This window comes from Acanthochromis polyacanthus, chromosome 14 (genome assembly GCF_021347895.1).
Source record: "Acanthochromis polyacanthus isolate Apoly-LR-REF ecotype Palm Island chromosome 14, KAUST_Apoly_ChrSc, whole genome shotgun sequence".
NCBI lineage: Eukaryota > Metazoa > Chordata > Actinopteri > Pomacentridae > Acanthochromis > Acanthochromis polyacanthus.
The window spans coordinates 1,951,934-1,976,634 of NC_067126.1; the positions used below are offsets into that span (position 1 = coordinate 1,951,934).

General features: G+C 42.5%; 2 protein-coding genes and 1 long non-coding RNA gene across 6 annotated transcripts in view; 1 reads left to right on the forward strand and 2 right to left on the reverse strand.

Annotated features, from left to right (window-relative positions):
• The window catches only part of rftn2 (raftlin family member 2), a 29,053-nt gene extending 22,845 nt beyond the window's left edge, over positions 1-6,208 (forward strand). For both annotated transcript variants that reach the window (XM_051959351.1, XM_051959350.1), the window contains exons 6-9: positions 2,169-2,275; positions 3,270-3,373; positions 3,445-3,526; positions 4,756-6,208. In XM_051959351.1, the coding sequence (XP_051815311.1) occupies positions 2,169-2,275; positions 3,270-3,373; positions 3,445-3,526; positions 4,756-4,953 (491 nt within the window). In that variant the 3' untranslated portion in view covers positions 4,954-6,208. The remainder of the gene's footprint in view (positions 1-2,168; positions 2,276-3,269; positions 3,374-3,444; positions 3,527-4,755) is intronic.
• Positions 6,209-6,321: 113 nt separating this feature from the next.
• LOC127537226 (uncharacterized) lies at positions 6,322-7,665 on the reverse strand. Its single transcript, XR_007946863.1, has 3 exons — positions 7,582-7,665; positions 7,120-7,203; positions 6,322-6,468 (listed from the first exon to the last, which is right to left on the reverse strand). It is a non-coding gene; the product is annotated as an uncharacterized LOC127537226 (long non-coding RNA).
• Positions 7,666-8,550: 885 nt separating this feature from the next.
• Positions 8,551-24,529, reverse strand: LOC110971861 (MOB-like protein phocein). Of its 3 annotated transcripts, XM_022222264.2 has the most exons (9): positions 24,373-24,529; positions 22,147-22,302; positions 17,439-17,501; positions 15,447-15,547; positions 15,045-15,087; positions 14,022-14,108; positions 13,331-13,410; positions 12,792-12,903; positions 8,551-10,180 (listed from the first exon to the last, which is right to left on the reverse strand). In XM_022222264.2, the coding sequence occupies exons 1-9, from the start codon at positions 24,373-24,375 to the stop codon at positions 10,046-10,048; spliced, it is 780 nt and encodes a 259-aa protein (XP_022077956.1). In that variant the 5' UTR covers positions 24,376-24,529; the 3' UTR covers positions 8,551-10,045. The 3 variants fall into 3 exon arrangements, with proteins under 3 accessions (XP_022077956.1, XP_022077954.1, XP_022077955.1); XM_022222262.2 differs by lacking the exons at positions 22,147-22,302; positions 24,373-24,529 and adding an exon at positions 18,102-18,233; XM_022222263.2 differs by lacking the exons at positions 8,551-10,180; positions 12,792-12,903; positions 13,331-13,410; ... (2 more) ...; positions 15,447-15,547; positions 17,439-17,501 and adding exons at positions 20,796-20,980; positions 21,066-21,155.
• Between the last annotated feature and the right edge of the window lie 172 nt (positions 24,530-24,701).

Consider the following 24,701-nt stretch of genomic DNA (forward strand, 5'->3'; position numbering starts at 1 on the left):
AGTTTAAAACCAGGTTCAGATTTACTCTGAAATTAGTCTAAAATCTAAAACTGTGGAAGTTCTCCAACATGGTGGAACCTTCTGTCTGTGAAGAACCAGGAGAACCTGAGCAGGTGTTCTGCTGTAAAACTGAAGCTGCTCAAGGAAGTCTGCAGAGGGGCAGGAAGTGAGGTCACAGAGGTCAGGAAGGTGAGTCCAAATATGGACGCGGCAGGACAGACGATGAAAACAGGAAGTGAGTGTTTCTGGGAGAAGATTCTAGTTTTTATGGGAACAAAATGAAGCAAACAGCTGATGGAAACTTCTGGACCTCCTCTGGTGGTTTCCTCTGAGACTCGGTCTATTATTAGTTTATTTAGTATTGTAGTATAGATAGTATGTAGTACGGATAGTATATAGTATGTTCAAGTTCAAGGAATCTTTATTGTCCCCGTGGGGCATATCATTGTACAGCCAGCAGAACAAAAGTCACAACAATCGCGGAGTACCAGTTACATAAAGCACAGACGACAACAATAGGACGAACAGGTTAGTCAGTCACTTGTTTGGTAGGACAATTGCAGTAGGGACAAAAGAAGGCTTGAGTCTATTTGTCCTGCATCTTGGCAGGATGTACCCACGGCCTGACGGGAGCAGCACAAACTCACCAACCAAGGGGTAGCTCTGGTCAGTGAGGAGTGTGCGGGCCTTATTTAAGGTTCTGAGCTTGTATACGCCAGAGACATTGTTGAGGTTAATACCTGCAATTTTGCTGCATACTCTCACTATACCCTGTAATTTGTTAAGTGGAAGTAAGCTGTACCAGCAGATAAAAGAAAAGGTTAAAACAGACTCAATGAAACAAGAATAAAACACTTTCATAAAAGTACTATCAACCTTAAAACTCTGCAGTTTCCTATAAAAAATACATGCGTTGATGAACCTTCCTACAAACAGCATCAGCATGGAAGTCAAAAGACTTGTCATCAATATTAGTGCCGAGATATTTATAAGTATGGATCTGCTCGACAGCTTGATCCTCGATGACAAGAGCAGGGAAGACTGACTGATGTTTCCTAAAGTCTATAAACGTTTCTTTAGTCTTAGACACATTGATGTGCATCAGGGATGTGGAACACCAGTCAGTGAATTCCTTCAATACAGGGCCATGGTCAGGGTCGTCACTACTCAGCAAGGACACAATCACTGAGTCGTCCGCAAACTTCAAGATGTGACGCCCCACATGTTGGCTGTGGCACTCGTTTGTGTATAAAACAGACAGTAAAGGAGAAAGGACACAGCCCTGAGGTGATCCAGTGGAGGAGATGAGGGTGTCTGACAAAACACCATTGACCCTCACATGTTGAGGTCTTTCTGTTAAAAAGTCCATTAACCAAGCTATTAGACCAGGATCAATGCAATGGAAATCCCTTAATCTTTCTGCTAAAATGTGTGGCTGTATGCAGTTAAAAGCAGATGAAAAGTCAATAAATAAAAGACGGGCAAAGGTCTTGGTTCCCTCAAGATGAGTTAAGACAAGACTTAAAAGGGTGGCTAATGCATCTTCAACACCTCTGCCTGACCTGTAAGCAAACTGCAGTGGGTCCAGGTTCTCTTGAACACAGGTCGTCTCCTATGTAGTATAGATAGTATAGATGGTATATAGTATGTAGTATGGATAGTATATAGTACGTAGTATAGATAGTATGGACAGTATATAGTATAGACAGTATCTATTAAAGGACATCTGATAGAACCAGGCTGTATCAGAATCTCTGTTCTCTGTTGTGTCCTCCAGGAACTCAGGGGAACCTTAACCTATTTAAATGTGGGTCATTATGAACCCTCTGAGAGCTGCTGTAATGTTGGACATGAAGCTACTTTAATATTTATGAAACCAGACTGTATATTTAAACCAGATATTAGATGGAGTTAGGATGGCGACATCAGCTGTGGTCTCCTGGACCAGCCAGAGAAGGTTCAGTCTCAATGAGATGGATAAATCAGGAGAGCAGGAAGTGAAAACACAGAAGGTTTAAATGTACGATGTTTATCAGAGCTGCTCATTTTACTGACATTATGCAGGAATAAATCCCTTTAAATCAGTCAGAACTATAAATTCTATGAGTTATTGTGAACGTTTTAATAACTCCAGCATCTGGTTTTTAAACATCTTCATGGTGGTGCAGGTGAACCAGTTCCCAGGTCTCTGGAGGGATTATTCGTGTACGAAGAAAGAAGTACTTCACCTCCAGCCAACGACACCATCGTAGTGGAACAGTGGACCGTCATCGAGGTCAGGAGAGGAACTACTACTTCGACTAGATACTACTGATACTAATAGTACAATATCACAAGGGTTTTCTAATCATCAATGAGCCTTTCAGCACCATTAGCTAACACAATGTAGCATTAGAACACAGGAGTGATGGTTGCTGGAAAAGTTCCTCTGTACCCCTATGGAGATATTCTATTAAAAATTAGCCGTTTCCATAGCCTAGCCGCGCTAGACCCAGCTCTTAAGACACAAGGGTCTAGGACCACTCGACAGGGACGGAGGCGGGCTAAAAGGTTGTCTTTGAAATCACTGTGCAGCAATTGGGTAGGAATACAACCAATCAGCGCAACGAATAGGCTGACGGAGTTCCGAGAGCGCCGGCGGATTGTGGCTAAGTCCCATTAGCTTCCCAACCAGCGGAACCAACTGGTATATTAAGGATTTGCCATATCCCGTCAGCATAAGTCCAAATACGTCTTTCTTCTCAATGAAACACTTCAGTGCCGTCCTTTGTTTATCTTTCAAGTTGAATTTTAGCTTCAAATCTTTAAGGGCTGTGGCCAAAGCCGAGTTGAAAGATAACTGTTTATTGTGCGCCGGTTGTTACTGTCAGAATCGTCACGCCTCTGTCGTCACTTCGTTACGCCCGCCTTCTGACTCTACACTTCATGGTGATTGGTCCGGCCAGTTTTAGGAGCATCCAAACTCGAGCCTTATAGAGGGTAACTAGACCCACCCTGGCAGAGAATTAAATTCGTTGCCGTGGGTTGTCTAGCGCGGCTAAGCTACCGTTTCCAGCTACAATAGTCATTTACCACATTAACTATGTCTACACTGGATTCATTTAATGTTATCTTCATTGAGAAAATTGCTTTTCTTTGAACAATAAGGACATTTCTAAATGACCCCAAGCTTTTGAACAGTAGCATATATATATTGATTATTATTGATCATAACGTGGAGCTGCTGTTATTGATGATCTATTATTGATCATAACATGATGTCTCTTCAGGGCTCTAATGTAAAAACGGACTACGGTCCTCTGCTCCACACTCTGGCTGAGTTCGGCTGGCTGCTCACCTGTGTTCTTCCTACTCCAATCATCAGACACGACAGGTACACCCACTGAGAACCATGTTTGTTTGTTTGTTTGTTTGTTTTTTGTTCTGACCTGCTGCTGTTTACAGTGATGGGAACCTGGCCACGAAACAGGTGGTGTTTCTACAGCGGCCAATCAGAAGCCATGCAGCCGGACAGCAGAGACAGCAGGTGAGTTTCTACCTGTCGTCTCAGACAAATATGGATTACATTTAACTCCATGTACCATAAAAAAAACTAGACACATGAATAAAATCTGATCTGATCATTTCTAGTAACAGTTCTGTGTGAATATGAATCCTACACAATAAACAACTGGATGAATCTCTGCTCTGTGGTCAGAACACCTGAAATGACACGTTTTAGTTTCCTGCTCTGTGACAAATCAGTTCATAGAAACATCAATCAGAGCAGGATCCACACACCAGGAAGCTACACTGACCCCTGCTGGACACTCTAAGAACTGCTCTTTGTTTTTACTGAAATCATTTTACACTTCATGGTGATTATTTGATGAAACATGAACAAGCAGTGGCTCTATTTCTCCTCACTGTGGCTCATTTTTCACTAAAACACAAAAACCGCCTGGAGTCAACCTGTCTGACGTTCTCCAGGTTTCCTCGGACGTTCCCAAGACCAGAAAGAAGGCGACTCCAAGATCTGTTTGAATGGTCAGAACTACAGTTAATCACTTTATACAGAACCACTCAAACATTTCTCCAAAATGACTCACAATAATGCCTTAAATGACTGAAATGTTTCTTAAATTAGTTTAAATTCACTGAGAATTTGTCTATAAAGGACTCACACTGTGGAAGATGATTCAAAATGTGGACGACTGAAACCTTTGATCTAAAGGACTAAAACGGATTCATCCTGGAGACGTTGGTTTATCTCTGAAAGTCTTTCTTCATGTTCAGGACGTTGTTGTTCTACTGTCTGCAGCTCAAACAGAACACCAAGGGATGAACAGAATGAACAAATCTCTACTGAAGCTCCATGTTTCCTCTCTACTCCGCTCATCAGCTGTAGAACCGTGGAACCTTCATCAATCCTGGTTCTAAGCTCACATTAGTTTTTATTTAATGTGATAATTCAACACCAACATCACGCTGAAGATCCAGTTTTGTTTGGTTCTTACAGTTTGTGGTTCTAATGAATTGTGTCATTTTGATGTTTTTTAGAGAAAACATGACTGAGGTTCAGAGGTTTAAGAGTTCAGTTTAGAAGATGTTAGAACCAAATAGAACCCTCTGCTTGTGGTCTAGCAGACATTAGAACCTAATAGAACCCTCTGCTTGTGGTCTAGCAGACATTAGAACCTAATAGAACCCTCTGCTTGTGGTCTAGCAGACATTAGAACCTAGTAGAACCCTCTAACCGGTTCTTTTTATCTCCAGAGTCTTTCTGTGAGCAGCGACGTCTCCGGCCGGTCCGTCAGTCGGTCCGTCAGCGGTCCGGTTCAGGAGGACCTGGTTCCGGCTGCAGGAGGCATTGGAGGGTTCCCGGTGTTTGGAGGGTTCTCCGGTTCTCTGGCCCACCTGGAGGAGGGAGGCTTCGAGCAGGAGGAGGGGAAGGCCGAGGTCACCTGTATGTAGGCGGAGCCACCGGTGGAGCTCCTCCCACCAACGTTGAGACGACCAGCAGCTCCCGGTAACCGACTGGAGAACAACTCTGCACTTTTTAAAGAACGTTTTTATGAAGCCATAAAGAGAAAAAGGTTCTATTTAGACGTTCCACCTGTAAACTCGCTCTCTGGTTTAGAAGCACAGAACTGATGGATGGTTCCACTTTAGTTTTCCTTCCTGAGCCGGCAGCTTCTCCTCAACTTTCCCCTCAGCGGTACCGACTGTCCAGATGTTCTCAGATGTTTCAGTATTAGTTTGTTATTTGCAGGTTCTCCAGGTTCTGTTGATGAGTTCTCTACTAGAACATTCAGAACCTTTGTAAAGTGTGGTTGAAACCGTGGTTAATGGGATGGTCTGGATGTTCTTCTTGTGTGTAGAGAACCAACAGTGGTTCTATAACCTCAGTACTGAGAGCTCCTGTTCTGGTTCCTGGTATTTGTCAGTGGAGAACGTGAGAGAGATAAAGTGAACATCAAATCATGTAAACGTATTTTAACAGACGCTAAAATCCAGTTAGAACCCGGCATGTGCAGAATGAGAACTCTCGTACCATAAACACCATATTTAGCTCTGAGATCTTTACAAAACAGAATTTAACCTCTCAGAACACGGCGGCTGCTCACCTGGTGCATTATGGGGAAAGTTTGTTGGGTGGTTTGGGTGTTTTAAATATTTTTTTTATCAAACCTTCATTATTCTGGGAGATTCCAGGTTTGGTGGTGGATAAACTTTTATTTTGAAGGCACATTAAGTAGGATGGAGGCTGCTAAAAGTGAGTGGTTGGCCTGTTTGAAAACTTTACCTCAGAATACATTTGATTTCTAGTATTTGAATCGTCTGGCGGAGCAGAAATAGTTTTAAAGTTTACTGATTTGAGATTGAAAGAAGTCCGCTTCCTGTTTGTTCTCCAAGTTTAATAAAGTTTATTTCATCTCATTTCACTCAGACTAGTGGACCGTCACCATGAAGTCACATTTAAACCATTTCTAGAAGCTAAACCGTCTCTTGAGGGAGCATCATGGTGTTGAGGTCAGAGCCAGCTGCATTGTGGGTAACAGGAACCAGACAGAACAGTACCTGGAGCTCTCAGTGCTGTAGAGGTGGTCCATGTTTACTAAAAGTCAGTATTAATATTCCAAATGTTCCTCTTTGGACACATTTGTACATGTTGCTCCTTTATTCTCTGTTTTTTATTCTTCTTCTAATAAACTTTCACAGTATTTCACATCAAGAGTCTCGTCTTCATTCTGTAGAGAACTCTGCTTCAGTTTCACCTCACATGTTCCTGTTAATGTGTTCCTATTTATGTGTTCCGATTAATGCGGCTGCAGGTTTGGGATTAGTGAGATTCTTTGTTTTTATGAATTCTACAAAATGATCCAACAAACCAACAGAACCACAAGACTGAAAGGAACCACAATTATTATTTAAGTTTACAGTGAGATCAAGAAAAGATCTGTTAAAAAAAAAAAACAGCAAAAAAAACTTTGGGTTCCTTAAACAAACCTCTGGGTTCCTTAAACAAACCTTTTGGTTCCTTAAACAAACCTCTGGGTTCCTTAAGCAAACCTCTGGGTTCCTTAAACAAACCTTTTGGTTCCTTAAACAAACCTCTGGGTTCCTTAAACAAACCTCTGGGTTCCTTAAGCAAACCTTTTGGTTCCTTAAGCAAACCTCTGGGTTCCTTAAACAAACCTTTTGGTTCCTTAAACAAACCTTTTGGTTCCTTAAACAAACCTCTGGGTTCCTTAAACAAACCTTTTGGTTCCTTAAACAAACCTTTTGGTTCCTTAAACAAACCTTTTGGTTCCTTAAACAAACCTCTGGTTTCCTTAAGCAAACCTCTGGGTTCTTTAAACAAACCTTTGGGTTCCTTAAACAAACCTTTGGGTTCCTTAAGCAAACCTCTGGGTTCCTTAAACAAACCTTTGGGTTCCTTAAGCAAACCTCTGGGTTCCTTAAACAAACCTTTTGGTTCCTTAAACTAACCTTTGGGTTCCTTAAACTAACCTTTGGGTTCCTTAAACTAACCTTTGGGTTCCTTAAACTAACCTCTGGGTTCCTTAAGCAAACCTCTGGGTTCCTTAAGCAAACCTCTGGGTTCCTTAAGCAAACCTTTTGGTTCCTTAAGCAAACCTTTGGGTTCCTTAAGCAAACCTCTGGGTTCCTTAAGCAAACCTCTGGGTTCCTTAAACAAACCTCTGGGTTCCTTAAACAAACCTTTTGGTTCCTTAAACAAACCTTTGGGTTCCTTAAGCAAACCTTTGGGTTCCTTAAGCAAACCTCTGGGTTCTTTAAACAAACCTTTGGGTTCCTTAAGCAAACCTTTGGGTTCCTTAAACAAACCTTTGGGTTCCTTAAGCAAACCTCTGGGTTCCTTAAACAAACCTTTGGGTTCCTTAAGCAAACCTCTGGGTTCCTTAAACAAACCTTTTGGTTCCTTAAACAAACCTTTGGGTTCCTTAAACTAACCTTTGGGTTCCTTAAACTAACCTTTGGGTTCCTTAAACTAACCTCTGGGTTCCTTAAGCAAACCTCTGGGTTCCTTAAGCAAACCTTTTGGTTCCTTAAGCAAACCTTTTGGTTCCTTAAGCAAACCTTTGGGTTCCTTAAGCAAACCTCTGGGTTCCTTAAACAAACCTCTGGGTTCCTTAAACAAACCTTTTGGTTCCTTAAACAAACCTCTGGTTTCCTTAAACAAACCTCTGGGTTCTTTAAACAAACCTCTGGGTTCTTTAAACAAACCTTTGGGTTCCTTAAACAAACCTTTGGGTTCCTTAAGCAAACCTCTGGGTTCCTTAAACAAACCTTTGGGTTCCTTAAGCAAACCTCTGGGTTCCTTAAACAAACCTTTTGGTTCCTTAAACAAACCTTTGGGTTCCTTAAACTAACCTTTGGGTTCCTTAAACTAACCTTTGGGTTCCTTAAACTAACCTCTGGGTTCCTTAAGCAAACCTCTGGGTTCCTTAAGCAAACCTTTTGGTTCCTTAAGCAAACCTTTGGGTTCCTTAAGCAAACCTTTGGGTTCCTTAAGCAAACCTCTGGGTTCCTTAAACAAACCTCTGGGTTCCTTAAACAAACCTTTTGGTTCCTTAAACAAACCTTTGGGTTCCTTAAGCAAACCTTTGGGTTCCTTAAGCAAACCTTTTGGTTCCTTAAACAAACCTTTGGGTTCCTTAAGCAAACCTTTGGGTTCCTTAAACAAACCTTTGGGTTCCTTAAACAAACCTTTGGGTTCCTTAAGCAAACCTTTGGGTTCCTTAAGCAAACCTCTGGGTTCCTTAAACAAACCTCTGGGTTCCTTAAGCAAACCTTTGGGTTCCTTAAGCAAACCTCTGGGTTCCTTAAGCAAACCTTTGGGTTCCTTAAGCAAACCTCTGGGTTCCTTAAGCAAACCTTTGGGTTCCTTAAACAAACCTCTGGGTTCCTTAAGCAAACCTTTGGGTTCCTTAAACAAACCTTTGGGTTCCTTAACTCCTGTATTCTTGTGGACAATCAAAGTAAATGCAGCAGACATTTCAAAATAAAAGCGTTTTTCCAGAATAAGAGCAGGTCCAGACGTGCAGATGAATAATAGGTTCTTTTTTATTAACAGACATCATGAAAATGTCGACAGTAACAAAATTTTTTAGTCCATTAAAAAAAAGTGGGTTGGATTGACAAGACTCCTCCCACAAAATAACTTAATGAGGAGGTTAAGAAGAGGTTGTGCTCCGATACAGGAAGTGGCCGACGTTCCTCCTTCAGGATCTACTCTCTGATTAACGGTTCTTCTGTCCGTCGGCCACACAGGATCAGGATCAGAGGGTCACAAAGCAGGATCAGTTAGCCCAGAGTCGCCCTAGAACCCCCACGAATCGGACTGCTAGAACACGGACGAAGCTACAGATTAAGGTTCTTTGTTCACTAGCACACAAGCCGCACATCTACGCTGTGTTTAAGAGCATTATTATTTAGTGATCCGTTAAAGGACGCCCCAGACCAGGCAACACAAGCAGAACAGAAGCAACACCGAGAGTGGAACATGAAGAACCAAGGAGGGCTATGTACAGAGGAGCCAAACACTACGTCTCCACGGTTACCGCTGCTGAAGGTAGAACCACAACGTCCACAGGAAGCAGCACCACAGCTCACCAGGAACACCTCACCTGTCTGAGGGACTAAAGGTTCTAAAGGGGAGCTGAAGTGACGCCCATGTTCCAGAACACTGCGTCGGTTCTGTAGGTTCTAATGGAGGATTTAAACTGTGGGACTTTTCATCAGAGAACAAGATGTTCTCCACTGCAGGAACCTGAGGCCTCTGAGGTTCTTCCAACTAGAACTGAAGGTCCTAGAAGATCTGATTGGTTCAACAGTGTTCTACAACAGAACGTCTCTCTGCTTCTCTCAGATTATTAGCTCCAGTTCTATGAGCAGGAAGGACAGAACCATGAAGGGTTCTGTTGATGGGGTACTAAAGAGAACGCTGCTGATGGACGAGGACACGACGGTGTCCTCCAGAGCTCTACATCAACACTAACAGACGTTCTTCAGGGCTCATCAGAACTAAAACTTCCTGGAAACAGCCTGAGAGACATTCTAAAGTTCCTGCAGAGAACAGCAGAACAACTAAACCTCTGGTGTTCCCTCCCCGCTAACAGAACCGAAGCGGTCAGGGTTCATAATAAATGATGCAGACGTTCCTGCAGTGGAACACTGCTGAACCAGCAGAACCTAAAGAAGTGGACGCTGCTGTGGTCCAGAGAGGACGACTTTCTGCAGATAGAACCTTTCAGAGGATAAAGTTCCTTCAGGCGTGATCACAGGAACACGGTTCTGCTCCACCAGCAGACCTAAGAGCCGCTGTGCTGCAGATAAATCATGAGATGTTTGAAGGTTGGAGGACCAGAGTGGACGTGTTCAGTAGAGCCTACGGAGCTGCTTCCTGTGGAGGTGTGAGGGTTCTGGTGGGTTCCTACAGGAGCACACAGATGGAGGTGGTTCTGCTCCTGCTGTAGTGTTGGTGTTTCAGGATGTGTTGTGTACAGATTGTGTTTACGTGGATCTCCTCAGGGAGCAGCTGTTAGGCTTCGCTCTCTCCAGCTGATGAGGTGTTCTGGACTTCCTCCTCCAGGATGGGAACGATCAGGTTGTCCTTGGACATCAGGTTGTACTTCATGACGAAGCGTGTGAACCGGTGACACAGGAACGTCTCATTCTGCACAAACAAACAAACATCAGGGCTCTGATCCAGACCTTCTCTATGTTCAACTCAGAGCTCAGAGACATCAGCTGGAGGTTAGAAGCTCTGTTAAGAGCTGCTGCTGTAGATGATGCTGCTAGAAAACGGTTAGTTGTGTGTTAATAGATCTATTTGACTGATCAGTACTCATTATTGATAACTGACAGCTGCTCATTAGAGATGTTCAACTTTATATCATTTAACATAACATGATGTTATATTAAAGTGTGTTTAGGTCTGACTCCATCCCATAGTGAAGGAAATCACTTTAATTTATGGGCAAATCAAAGATAAATTAATGCCACTGATTGAACATTCTCTGTAATAAATACCAATAGATAATCAATGTTCTAATCTGAGGTCTATCAGCTGCAGGACCAGCATGGAAACGGATCAAACATAAACACAGATTCATGGGATTTAAATCTGAACTCTTAACAGAACCTGGACCAGGATGGTTCCTCAGCATCAGTGACCATGGAGATCTAGCTCCTCAGCCTCAGTTACCACGGAGCTCTAGCTCCTCAGCATCAGTTACCACGGAGCTCTAGCTCCTCAGCATCAGTTACCACGGAGATCTAGCTCCTCAGCATCAGTTACCACGGAGATCTAGCTCCTCAGCATCAGTTACCACGGAGCTCTAGCTCCTCAGCATCAGTTACCACGGAGATCTAGCTCCTCAGCATCAGTTACCACGGAGCTCTAGCTCCTCAGCATCAGTTACCACGGAGATCTAGCTCCTCAGCATCAGTTACCACGGAGCTCTAGCTCCTCAGCATCAGTTACCACGGAGATCTAGCTCCTCAGCATCGGATACCATGGAGATCTAGCTCCTCAGCATCAGTTACCACGGAGATCTAGCTCCTCAGCATCAGTTACCACGGAGATCTAGCTCCTCAGCATCAGTTACCATGGAGATCTAGCTCCTCAGCATCAGTTACCATGGAGATCTAGCTCCTCAGCATCAGTTACCATGGAGATCTAGCTCCTCAGCATCAGTTACCATGGAGATCTAGCTCCTCAGCATCAGTTACCATGGAGATCTAGCTCCTCAGCATCAGTTACCACGGAGATCTAGCTCCTCAGCATCAGTTACCATGGAGATCTAGCTCCTCAGCATCAGTTACCATGGAGATCTAGCTCCTCAGCATCAGTTACCATGGAGATCTAGCTCCTCAGCATCAGTTACCATGGAGATCTAGCTCCTCAGCATCAGTTACCATGGAGATCTAGCTCCTCAGCATCAGTTACCACGGAGCTCTAGCTCCTCAGCATCAGTTACCACGGAGCTCTAGCTCCTCAGCATCAGTTACCACGGAGCTCTAGCTCCTCAGCATCAGTTACCACGGAGCTCTAGCTCCTCAGCATCAGTTACCACGGAGATCTAGCTCCTCAGCATCAGTTACCACGGAGCTCTAGCTCCTCAGCATCAGTTACCACGGAGCTCTAGCTCCTCAGCATCAGTTACCATGGAGATCTAGCTCCTCAGCATCAGTTACCACGGAGATCTAGCTCCTCAGCATCAGTTACCATGGAGATCTAGCTCCTCAGCATCAGTTACCATGGAGATCTAGCTCCTCAGCATCAGTTACCATGGAGATCTAGCTCCTCAGCATCAGTTACCATGGAGATCTAGCTCCTCAGCATCAGTTACCATGGAGATCTAGCTCCTCAGCATCAGTTACCACGGAGCTCTAGCTCCTCAGCATCAGTTACCACGGAGCTCTAGCTCCTCAGCATCAGTTACCACGGAGCTCTAGCTCCTCAGCATCAGTTACCACGGAGATCTAGCTCCTCAGCATCGGATACCATGGAGATCTAGCTCCTCAGCATCAGTTACCACGGAGATCTAGCTCCTCAGCATCAGTTACCACGGAGCTCTAGCTCCTCAGCATCAGTTACCACGGAGCTCTAGCTCCTCAGCATCAGTTACCACGGAGATCTAGCTCCTCAGCATCGGATACCATGGAGATCTAGCTCCTCAGCATCAGTTACCACGGAGATCTAGCTCCTCAGCATCAGTTACCATGGAGATCTAGCTCCTCAGCATCAGTTACCATGGAGATCTAGCTCCTCAGCATCAGTTACCATGGAGCTCTAGCTCCTCAGCATCAGTTACCATGGAGATCTAGCTCCTCAGCATCAGTTACCATGGAGATCTAGCTCCTCAGCATCAGTTACCATGGAGATCTAGCTCCTCAGCATCAGTTACCATGGAGATCTAGCTCCTCAGCATCAGTTACCATGGAGATCTAGCTCCTCAGCATCAGTTACCATGGAGATCTAGCTCCTCAGCATCAGTTACCATGGAGATCTAGCTCCTCAGCATCAGTTACCATGGAGATCTAGCTCCTCAGCATCAGTTACCATGGACATGCAGCAGGTTAAAACAGACAGCTCCATGAATCTCCTCCATAGTTGAGAACTCTGGCTGTTCTGAACCATGTTGGTAATCATGATAATTATCTGATCACTGAACTGATTTAAATCTGTAGGAACATGCAGTAAATCTGGGATCAGTTCATGGAGAGTTACCACACTAAAGCAGACAGGAAGAGAACAGCCAACTGAGAGGTCCAGCTCCTACCTCGTACTTGTCGAATATCTGGCGGTGGTGGAAGTAGGCGTGAGAGAATATCCTATAGATGCGACGACAGACGGAGCCCAGTTTGGCCACAGAAGACTCCTTGATGCTCACCCTGGAACACAGAGCAGGAGCTTACACACATGTGAGCAGACAAACAACCTCCTACATACAGGTTTGGCTCTGATAGACAGATCTACACAGACTGATGGATGAATACGACATCTACTAGACCTGCACAAACATCTTTTATTTCCAGAGAATGCAGTCTGATTTATGTACTATCACGTTATGGGCTGCAGGTATTACACTTTCAGAGGGTTTTTATAAAGATCCTTTAATGCTAGACCAATAATGTAATCATTTATTACGTTAATGGTTCCTACAATCCTGCATGAACATCAGATTCGTAGCAGGAACATCATTATTCTGGGTTAATCTGATCTCTAACCGTCCTCTCAGAGTTTAAGACAGATAAACCACCACCTGGAACTGATCTGATGCTGCTGTAACGTTCTGAGGAGAACCTCTGAGGAACTGACCTGCTGGGGAAGTATTTGTTGCTATTGAGAAGACAGGCAGCTCCGTCCAGCGTGTGCCTGGTGTAGTCGATGGCAGGACACTGGACACAAGAACATCAGACAGAACAGTTTAGACAGAAGAACATCACAACAGTTTAGACAGAACATCATCAGATAGAACAGTTTAGACAGAAGAACATCACAACAGTTTAGACAGAACATCATCAGATAGAACAGTTTAGACAGAAGAACATCATCAGATAGAACAGTTTAGACAGAAGAACATCAGAACAGTTTAGACAGAAGAACATCAGAACAGTTTAGACAGAAGAACATCAGAACAGTTTAGACAGAAGAACATCAGAACAGTTTAGACAGAACATCATCAGATAGAACAGTTTAGACAGAAGAACATCAGAACAGTTTAGACAGAAGAACATCAGAACAGTTTAGACAGAACATCATCAGATAGAACAGTTTAGACAGAAGAACATCACAACAGTTTAGACAGAAGAACATCAGAACAGTTTAGACAGAAGAACATCAGAACAGTTTAGACAGAACATCATCAGATAGAACAGTTTAGACAGAACATCATCAGATAGAACAGTTTAGACAGAAGAACATCATCAGAACAGTTTAGACAAAACATCATCAGGTAGAACGGTTTGAATCTTCTTCCTGAGGGTCTCTGAGGTTCTCATGGACTCACCTCTTTGGGGGTCTTGTGGGCGGCACATAGAAAGATCCACTGCTCTGTGGCCGTCATCTGGGTGCAGGTGTCTGGATGACACTCACTCTGCAGGTAAAGACCAGGTACACCTTTAGAACACTCCTGGAGCTCTGACATGATGACCTCTACAGTCTGATCAATCATCCAACACGCTATGTCAACATCCAACGGTGGACCAACGGTGGAAGAACCTCCTGGATCCACGTTTGGCTTCTAATTATTATAGTCTTGTTTGGACAAAGGAAACTCGTTTCTGAGGCGCAAATATACTTGAAAATATGCACACGCATCAGAACTGGTGAAAATTTTAGATTTTAGGGGAACTGCAATTGCAAAATGGCTCAATAGCGCCACCTATAATATGTAAGTCTCTTGCACACACACCCAAAACCCAACAGCAAGTCAGCCATTTTGAATTATGTGTCATATTTTGGACCAATTGTTGCACATTTTAGAACGCTATAAACTCAAACAGGGTACAGCAGTCATGGGTGATCAGAAGTGAGCAAAAAAGAAATGGCGGCCGGCGGAATTTCAACGTATCGCGATGAAACAGGAAGTGCTCTCTGACTGGCCTTTACATGCTCCGATCTACCTCAAACTTTACGTTTGATCAGTCCGGCTCTCATTACATCCATAGGCCGATATGGATCCACAGTCACAGCGCCACCTGCTGGACATGCTTGGATACACTGAGCACCCAACCAACGCTGCTTGCAGCTTTAATTGTGTTACAATTCTTGAGCTGTAACTTTGTGTTTATTGTATTATTGATCAGATTTAGCATTTATTGAGTGTTATCCTAAGGTATTTGACAGACTGAATCCACGATTCGTCTACCAAAACAGTCTCTCCATCCCCCTACTGGGACGGGGTGGTAGAAAAACCACGTGGGACTACACAGGTCTGAACAGAAGCAGAGATCATCTCTAATGTTGTGACCAGACGACTAACATGAGTTTATTAAATGAAAGCCTCCAAACATGAGAAAAAGTGACTGACCTGCAGTTTTACAGCTAATCCATTGAGCTCCAGACAGAACTGCCTGCAGAAAGGAAAACAGACTCACATCAGCACATTTAATCCACTTTAAATCACAACGTTTCTTCTTCTGTTAAAGGCTGCAGGTTTATTTTAGAACCAGGACAGCCTTAGATGAAAGGAAAGCAGCAGAAAACCAGACATGACGTCACCTCTTTGTACGACCATGGATCACTACACCCACGCTGGAGGAGGCTTTACATCTAGTCCACAAACTAACAATCACTTCTAGCATTTCTGGGATCGGCTTTATGAGGCGATAAACGTATAAAAACATTACAGAGCAGCTTGTAGTCTGTATTAAACCAGAATAAATGTGAAATGTAAGCAGGCTGGATGATAAAATGAGGGTAGAACTTGTACCTGAGGTGCTCGTACTTCCACACTCCTTCATCCTGGCCCTCCGGAGGCTCCAGGATTTTATCAATGTTGGAGCAATCCGACCGAATGTTCTGCTGAATGTACTGAAAGAACCAACACAGAACCTGTCAGCGGTTATTATACATCTAGATTTATGTCGTCTATCTACTGTAAGTTAGTCAATAAAGGTGATTCAATGCCATTTTTCGGACACATTATGATTTAATATGATGAGTTCCAGTTCATTGTCCACCGAGGAACACATTTAAAACCTAAATAAAAGACCAGAGCGTGAGTCAGAGGAGCTGCAGATCAACGAGGTGTGGCTGTAAACAAAAAGACAACAGACTGAATAAACACCACCTGAAGATGGAAATAAAACTGGTTTACAGCTTCAGCCTCGCTACTTAGCATCTGCACCTCAGGTTTACCAGACAGCGACGTGCTGAATGCATTGTTATGATGCTGATGTCACATAAATGCCTTCAAATATAGAGAAATATGAACTGAAAATGTTAAGACATGGAGAAATATGAAGTTAACATGTTAAAATATAGAAAAATATGAAGCTAACATGTTAAATATAATCAGTGTTTCAAGGCAGGAAATCACAAGTGACATTTTAGCTTCATATTTCACGACATCGGGGACTTCTATCTAAATAAAATCATTTCTGGACTGTTTGTGTCATTCTGAACATATTTTCAGCATTTTTGTACCATTCTCCAGTCATACACACATGTACTTCTGTCATTTCCTGCCTTTAAATGCTCATTATCCATAAAATTTCAGTTTAATATTTCCATAAATCTCAGAGAACACCACGAATGTTCACCTAGACGTTGATGGTCTGAACTTTAGCGTCACATTAGGAGATAAACAGCCACAACGATGAGCTTTATTCTACATTTCTGCACTAATATTGACCCAAAAATATCAGATAAAAAGACACGGTTTCCTTCTCTTTAACATCGACTCCAGCCTGAAGTGTTCCTAATAATTAGACCTGACGGCAGCGAACAGAGTCTGGAACAGGATCTACAGAGATAACTGAACACATGGATGACCTGGAGTTACAACAGCGGTCACACAGGTTAGACATATTTGTCGTTTTGTGTCTCATTGTTGTAATATTTTGTCGCGTTTGTCGTTTTGTTTCTCATGTTTTGTCGTTTTGTGTTTCATTTTTGTCTCGCTTGTGTTTTTTGTCTTATTCTTGTCATTTTGTGTTTGGCATCATTGTTGTCGCTTTGTTTCCCTTTTGTCTCGTTTGTGGTGTTAGTCTACTTTTTTTGTTTCATATCTCACTTTTGTCATTTTTGGTCTTGTTTGTGTCATTTCTGTAATTGTTTTGTCTTGTATTTGTTGTCTGTCCGTTTTTTGTCGTTTTGTAGCTTTTTGTGTATTTTTTTTGTCTCCTTGTTGTTGTTTTTTGTCGCTTGTCTCATTTGTGTCATTTTTCTGTCTGACTTTTGTGGTTGTGATCCTCCAGTAAATCCTCTGTGGTTCAGTTCCAGGTGACTAAATGTTGTCTTCCTTTGTAGACAATCTGTGATCTGGAAGTTGTAATGTGGAAATGATGAACTGAGGATGAATGTGGATGAAACTGAATCTATTTTTCTGGATAAATTTCAGGTTGTTCATGATGTTTAGTAGAAAAATAATTCCTTAAATGTGGACATTTAGGAACCATGAGGAGTTGTGGTTATTTACAGGTTATCATGCTGTGGTTTTACTGGAGATCAGAATGGACTGGATGTGGAACTAAGATGAGTTTAACACCCCTGATCCAGACTTCACTGCTGGTTTAGTCCGATTATTTTCACACGTCTACTGAATGTAAAATGATCAGGAGAACACAGATAAACTATTTATTTTTTAATTCTGGCTGATCTGTAGGACAAATATCACACTGAGGGGAACATTAAAGTATCTCTGAATGATAATTATCACTTTAACAGCTCAATGAAGCAGTAGCACAACATGAACACACACCTGTTGGACTGCCAGCGTGCTGTCCATCTCCTCGAAGGATTCATCCGGCCAGTTGTAGAAATCCTGTGAGACACATTTAGCAGCAGTTAGCCCCATTAGCTTCATTAGCTAACTGTCAGCTGACAGCAAATAACAATAATTAACCAGCCTCCACTTATTAACTGTGTCAAACATATCAGGAGCTCACTAACTGTCGGTATATTTGGATTGTGGTCCCTATAAAGAGTATTTTATATATAAAACGTTCTAGCAAATTTATCTACATTTAGCTTGCTAGTTAGCATGATAACGTCAGCTGCTTCCTGAAGCTTCCCAGAGGTTCACCGTCAGACTGGGCTGAGCTGCTGTAGGAGGACGGTGGTCAGACAGACTTCACCGGCTCTACTCTATAAAAGTCCAGACACTGGTTTAGCTGAGAGGTTTGACACCAGAACCAGCGGACGGCCACCGCTCCAGGAACTAGACGGAGCTAACGCTAGCTAGATGAAGCTAATGCTAGCTAGCTGTCCGTGTTCAGGTCGGGCCCTTCCTGTCCGCTGTCTGCCGCCGAGCTGCCGGGAAAATACGAGCCTAAAAACGGCTCCAGGACACGGAACAGCTGCCCCTGGTCGTCAGGGCCTTTCTGCGGGACCACCGAGGCGTCCCTGCGGGGTAAAAACGCACCTTTGCCTTGGTTCCAGGCCGATTCCTCCTGAGAACTGCAGTACCCTCCGCCATGACCATCTCGACAGAATACCCGGATGTTCGTCAGATGCGCTGATGTAGCAGCCAGACGGTTTACAGCGGGTTAGAGGTTATAACCCGGGTTAGAGACGGTAAGAACCCGGGTTAGAGATGGTTTACGGCGGGTTAGAGATTATAACCCGGGTTAGAGACGGTTTACGGCGGGTTAGAGATTATAACCCGGGTTAGAGATGGTTTACGGCGGGTTAGAGATTATAACCCGGGTTAGAGACGGTTTACGGCGGGTTAGAGATTATAACCCGGGTTAGAGACGGTTTATGGCGGGTTAGAGATTATAACCCGGGTTAGAGACGGTAATAACCCGGGTTCGATACGGTTTACAGTGGGCTAGAAGTTGTAAACTGGGTTAGAGATGGTAATAACCCGGTTTTATTAACATAATACAGCATTTATTAATACAGTTATAGACACAGAGGGATTACTGACCTGTAGGGTCATAAAGGGTCAGTCAGTGAAACACACAAACAAAATTAAAACGACAAGTAAACGAGACAGACAGACTCAGGAGGACTACAACGAGACACAAACAGGACTACAAATATACAGACAACAGCAAAAAGAAAAAAATAACAAAACAGAGACTTGCATACTCACAAATAGACAAAGGATGGACATGAAGAGACACAAAACTACAACAAAAATACACACAAAGCCAGAGATGGCCTGAAAGAGACTGTAAAGACCCACAGAAATACCACCAGAGAAAGAATGACCACAATAAGACAGCAAAAGACGACAGAAAGACTGAAAAAATACAAAGAGACACAAAAACAACCACAAAGAGACACAAAACAACAATAAACAAGACACAGCAAGGTTTCAAACAGACACAGGAAAACTACAAACCCATAAAGAACTACTAACAAGATGGCAAGAAAAGGTACAAAATGACTTAGAATGACAAAGAGGAGACACAAATAGACACAGGACACAGCAAAAGAGAAGCAAAATGACCACAAAGAGACAAAAAGAACGACAGAGACACAACATGAGACATAAAATGGACAAAAGGATCACAGACTCATTAGAAAGTGAGACACCAAAGAGTCTTTTTCATAGTGGACCATCATCAGTTAAATCTGTTGTTACTGAACACAAACATGTTTTATTAAAACAGACACACTGAGAATGAATTCCCTTTATAATGACTCATAGTGTTTGGACCCACACATTGAGGTCTTTGTACAATGTCTGATAACAGATTTTACAGTTTACTAATCAGTGTTTAGGAGCTTTAATTCTCCGTCCACAGAGCATTACAGACCCCACATGATGGAGATTCTGCCTCAGAACTAAAACCTTTTAAATCTTCTGTCCTGAGGAGGACTGAGTGTTTCATTTTGTCAAAGATTTTGAGTTTGAATTCATAAAACTCATAAAACTACCAAACAGTGGCATCAGTTAGACCAGAGAAACAGAGAAGTGTAGATTTGGTTTTTCCGTAAGGAAGAATGATGATTAAAATTATGATTTACTGTTATAATGATATATAACAGATATTCTGGCCTTAGTTCCACCAGGTGTCTGGATTTAGACGCACAGCTAACAATGAAAAGTCCCTCCTGGACACTTCAAAGGAAAATATCAGGATGTTCATGTTTTAAAGACTTTCATTTATATTTCAGTAAGACCTGATAACCTGTTCACCTGTTTTTATTTTGTAAAGTGATTCACACATTTATATTATTCACCAAGGAACTGCAGAGTTATGTGACGATTGTCTGTCTGTCAGCAGCATCACTCTAAAACAAAGCAACAGATTTCGATTAAACTTCTAGTGAAGCTCAGAAATGACACAAGGACCAAGTGATCAGATTCTGGCAGTGATGCAGCTTATAGTCTGGATCCATGGATTTGTTAAAGATTTCTGTATCATTGCCAGATAGCGGCACAGCGTCACTGTAACCATGACAACCAGAGAACACTACATCAGCTGATTGTGATCCTACTACAAATCCACCTCTGAGGACTTATCAGGACTTATCCATCAGAAATGATCCAAGGAACAGCTGATTAAACTGTGGGGGTGTTTCTGAGTCCCATCAGTTCCTGCTACATATTTAGGTCACGTGATTCATCGCAACAGCAAACAGACAGAATGACAAAAACAAGACACAATGTGACTACAATCTGTACAGAACATACACATGCATAACACGTCTGTGCTCAGCTCATTGTGTTTGTGGGTTCATCTGTATTAAATGATTTCTGATCGATAATAAATAAATGCTGCATTTCTGACATATGGGGGAATGAGCAGCCTTGGAGGAGGACTGAACTCTGAGGGCTTTTCTAGTTTCATAGTGAAGAAACCTTAAAACGTTAAGACCTCCAGTTCATTCTGAACCATCAGTCTGCTGTACATTATCTTACAATAACAGCACATGTTCAGATATGTTGTTAACTTGTATTTTCATCTGTGATTTTGATGAATAATGTTTGTATTTTAAAGTTTATCTGCATGTTTTCATCCTGACTGGTTAAAGTGATGTCCACCTCCTTCTGCTGCAGCCTCAACACAACTAATAAAACATGATTATGAACTTCTAGAACTCAGTAAGACCTTCATTTACGTCTCACAGGTCTTAAATAAAGGAGACAGAACAAATGGAGTCACCAATGATGAGTTCACCTTTATTATTGTAACAAAATGTGATGAGAATTATTTACAATTTGCAATAAACATAAAAAAGAAAAACAGACATGAATGAAGCTAATGTCTCCTCCAGCGACGACCAACGACCACCTCAGTCCACATATTTCCCCAGAATATCTGCGTCACGGAACAGGAAATAGTCCTGCAGCAGACAGGAAGTAGAAAGTTAACCAGGAACCAAACAAAAACAACTTTCTGGACAGATTCAGTATGAAGTTCTGTAGCACCTTGTCCTCCAGAACCACCTTGGTTCCTCCGTACTCCGGCAGCAGAACCTTCTCTCCCACCTTCACACTCATGGGCTGGACAACGCCTTTCTGGAAACACAACAACACAAGAGTTACACAAAGAACAACAACAAACAACTGAAGCCGTGCGTCCACTAGAAGGGTTTTCCAGCATGTAAACGACTGCCGGCCTGAGCGTTCACATGCAGGAAAAACCATCTAGTGGACATGTACCTCATCTCTCTCCTCTTTTTTATCGTGTTTAGCTAGTGCAGCAGCTAACATTAGCTTCTTTCTGCTACAGGTGAGTAGCTATATGGTACAAAATGAGTCCAAACATGTCCAAAATCTGTTAAATCTGCTCCTAAACGACCCAAGAAGTCCCAAATAACCCTGAACAAGTACCAAAAAGAAGATGATTGAATTTGTCCAAACAAATTAAAAACCTGTTAGTAATGACTCAAAATCTGTCTGAAATAACTTCTAAAACAAGTTGAAATTTGTCCAAAACTACTTCAATCGTCGTAAATGACTTAAATTTTTCAATAATGAATTAAAACTTGTGTTCAGTGACTGGAAATGTGTCCTAAATTACTGAAAAATCATCCAGTCTGGACCTTTATCTATTAGGAGCAAATATTCAGTCCACAATGACTTGAAACCTGTTCAGACCGTGTTAAAAATGGTCCAGAATGTGTTAAATCTGCTCCCAAACGACTCAACAGAAGTCCCAGATAACCCTGAACAAGTCCCAAGAAAGAGGTCCTTCTGCCTTCACTCTGGACATGAGATGGACCACAGAGTGAAGGCAGAAGGACCAACCAGAGCTCAGCATCTCTGGAAGTCCTTCAGGGCTGCTGGAGAACCATTTCAGGTTCTACCTCATGAAGCTCCTCCAGAGAATGCAGAGTGTTCAAAGCAGGAATCAAAGAATTCCAGCAGGAGTGAAAACAGGTTTGATGTGGTAGAACATTTCCCAGAATGACTCAGTGGAGCTGCAGGACTCTGACAGATGAAGCTACAGTCCATTTATTCTGCTGAACTCTCCATGTTTCGCTCTAGTCAGTCCGTGGGTCTTCACCTGGTTGACTGATCCGGGTCCGACCGCCACCACCGTGGCCTGCAGAACCTTTCCTTGGGATTTCTCCGGCAGCATGATGCCACCCTTCGTCACCGTCTCGGCCGTCAGACGTTCCACCAGAACCCGGTCGAACAGCGGCAGGAACTTTCTGAAGGCCTGAGAGGAGAAAGATCAGAACAGGAACGTTTAAAGCACCTCTAACTGGATTTATTCACTCTGTTCTTTGACTGTGTGTTCTGATAATGATCTTCTTTGGGTCCTTTCAGTTCTGTTTAGATGTTTTATCATTATGGTCTGTACAGTTGAAAAAAACAAGCAGAACCTTGTTCGTCAGCATTCAACTGGAACATCGTGTTAATCAGTCACTGAAAACTCATTTTGTGAAACATTTTGGCCACGAGGACGACAGCAGCAGATAACAGATGAATGAACGACCTCAGTGAAGGTCGTCCAGCTCCTCCCAGTCCTCTCACTGGGAGGAGCTGAAGGACGACTGGTCCCAGTAAGAGGACTGGGAGGAGCCAGAAGGTTCCCAGTGACGGTTTCTAGCCCCAGGCCTCCTCTGATTAAACCCAAACAGCCTTGAGATCAAACAACCTCCAGGATTCACCAGATAACGCTGGAGGCCAGTCTGACCAGTTTAAACCAGTGAGACTCACAGGAGGAGGTTCTACCAGCTAACGGTGACTGTCGTAGTACTCTACCTGTAGAGTATCAGTAGAACATAGAACAGAATAGATAAACTTTATTGTCCCACTAGGGAAATTTGTCTTGGGCAAAAGCTCTGCAGTCACATAAACAAAAAAAAGACAACAGACAACACAGGAGCAGGAAGTACAGCTTTTAGAAGAACACTGGCTTATAGGATACCCATTCCCATTGAACACCACAAATAAAATTATTGTTTTACTTTACTATTTATTCTCACTATATCCCAGTTATACTTTACTTTTACTAATATCTCACTGTTTTTCTGTATTTATTCTCATGTTTTTGTGATTTCTCTGACCAACATTTGTGACCAGAACATCCTTTGGGATCAAAGTTTATCTCTTGGTAGTTTTAATATTTCAGTATTTTATAAATAATTTAATTTAGAAGTTGTCCCTCTGTCAGGGTTATCTGGCACTTCATTTGGGTTAAGACAAGATTTAACACACTCTGGACATGTTTTCAGTCATTTTTTAACGCATTTTGGTAAGTTTTGAGTAATTTATAGCACGCTTAGAGTCACTTTGGACTAATTTCATCTTGTTTTACAAGTTGTTTTGAACAGATTTTCAGTCATTATTGACAATTTTCAACTGAAATCCAATCATTTTGAACAAACTTTGTGTTTCTTGGGACTTGTTCAGGGTTACCTGGGACTTCTTTTGAGTTGTTTAGGACCAGATTTATCACCTTTTGGACCATTTTTAACGTGTTTTGAGAAGTTTTGAACAGGTTCAAATCATTGTGGACTCAATATTTGCTCATAATGGATAACGTTTGAGTTAGTTTGGATGATTTATGAGTAATTTAGGACGCATTTCCAGTCACAGAACACAAGTTTCAATTAATTATCAAACATTTCAATTCATTTACTACTATTAAAGTAATTTTAGACAAATTTAAACTTGTTTTACAAGTTATTTTAGACAGATTTCGAATCATTGTTGGCAGTTGTTGTCCCTTTGTCTTGATTTTTTTTTAAATTTCTGTCCAGTTTTCTAGACTTTACTAGAGTTAAAACCTGACTATCCTTCATTTCGAGCGCAGAGCATCAGTTGGCTGATATAGCTCCTCTATAATCTGATGGTCTCGGGTTCGATCCCTGGTCCCCCCCAGACCAGATCCCTTCAGCAGCACAGAGAAGTGAACCATCAGGACTGAAGGAATGAATGAAAGGTTCATTTAAATTAATTAATTCGCCGGTTTGACCCGCTAACGTGGAGCTCATAGCTGCATGTTTCCCGTTAGTTCCGTTAATCTGCGGTTTATTCTGACATTTATTTTTCTTCTCATCGTTCAGCTAAAGGTAGCAGCATGAAGGTAGTTGGTGTCTGTCTGCTCCTCAGCTACTTGACCTTGTGGATGGATGTTAGAGAGGTAGCTAGCCTGTTAGCTTCTGTTAGCCGGAGCAGCCAAATTAAACCAGATTAAAGATTAAAACGAGCCGCTGCTGGTCTTTTGAAGCTTCCTGGACACTGTGAGGATTAAAACCGGTTTCTGAGGGTTTCTTCTTACCATTTCAGGTCGTGTGGGAGGTCAGCGAGCCGGCGTGGGTCTGCACGGAGCGTGGGTCTCACACACTGGACGGGACAGCTCCACGTGAAGAAGTATCCAGAAAGCGCATGCGCAGTGGCTGCCCTCAACTTGTCCGTCCTGACAGAAAGTTCCAGTACACCGGAAGCTGGTTACAAAACTCCGCTTTCAGTTAATGTTTTCACGTTTTAATGTGGTTTAAACTTATTCTGGAGGATTTAAAATCGTGTTTCAGCTGTTTTCTGTATAATTCGCTGTTTTTTGTAATGTTTTATTCTGGTAATATTGCACAACGTCAACTTTGACCTCCG

Bases quoted from the DNA above. Each gene is read 5' to 3' on its own strand.
- LOC110971861 (XM_022222264.2), bottom strand. The intron at 15,548-17,438 runs GTGTGTGTTCAT...TGGTTCTTTCAG, and splicing joins GCACGCTGGCAGTCCAACAG to TACATTCAGCAGAACATTCG. The intron at 15,088-15,446 runs GTACAAGTTCTA...TCCTTTCTGCAG, and splicing joins TGGAAGTACGAGCACCTCAG to GCAGTTCTGTCTGGAGCTCA.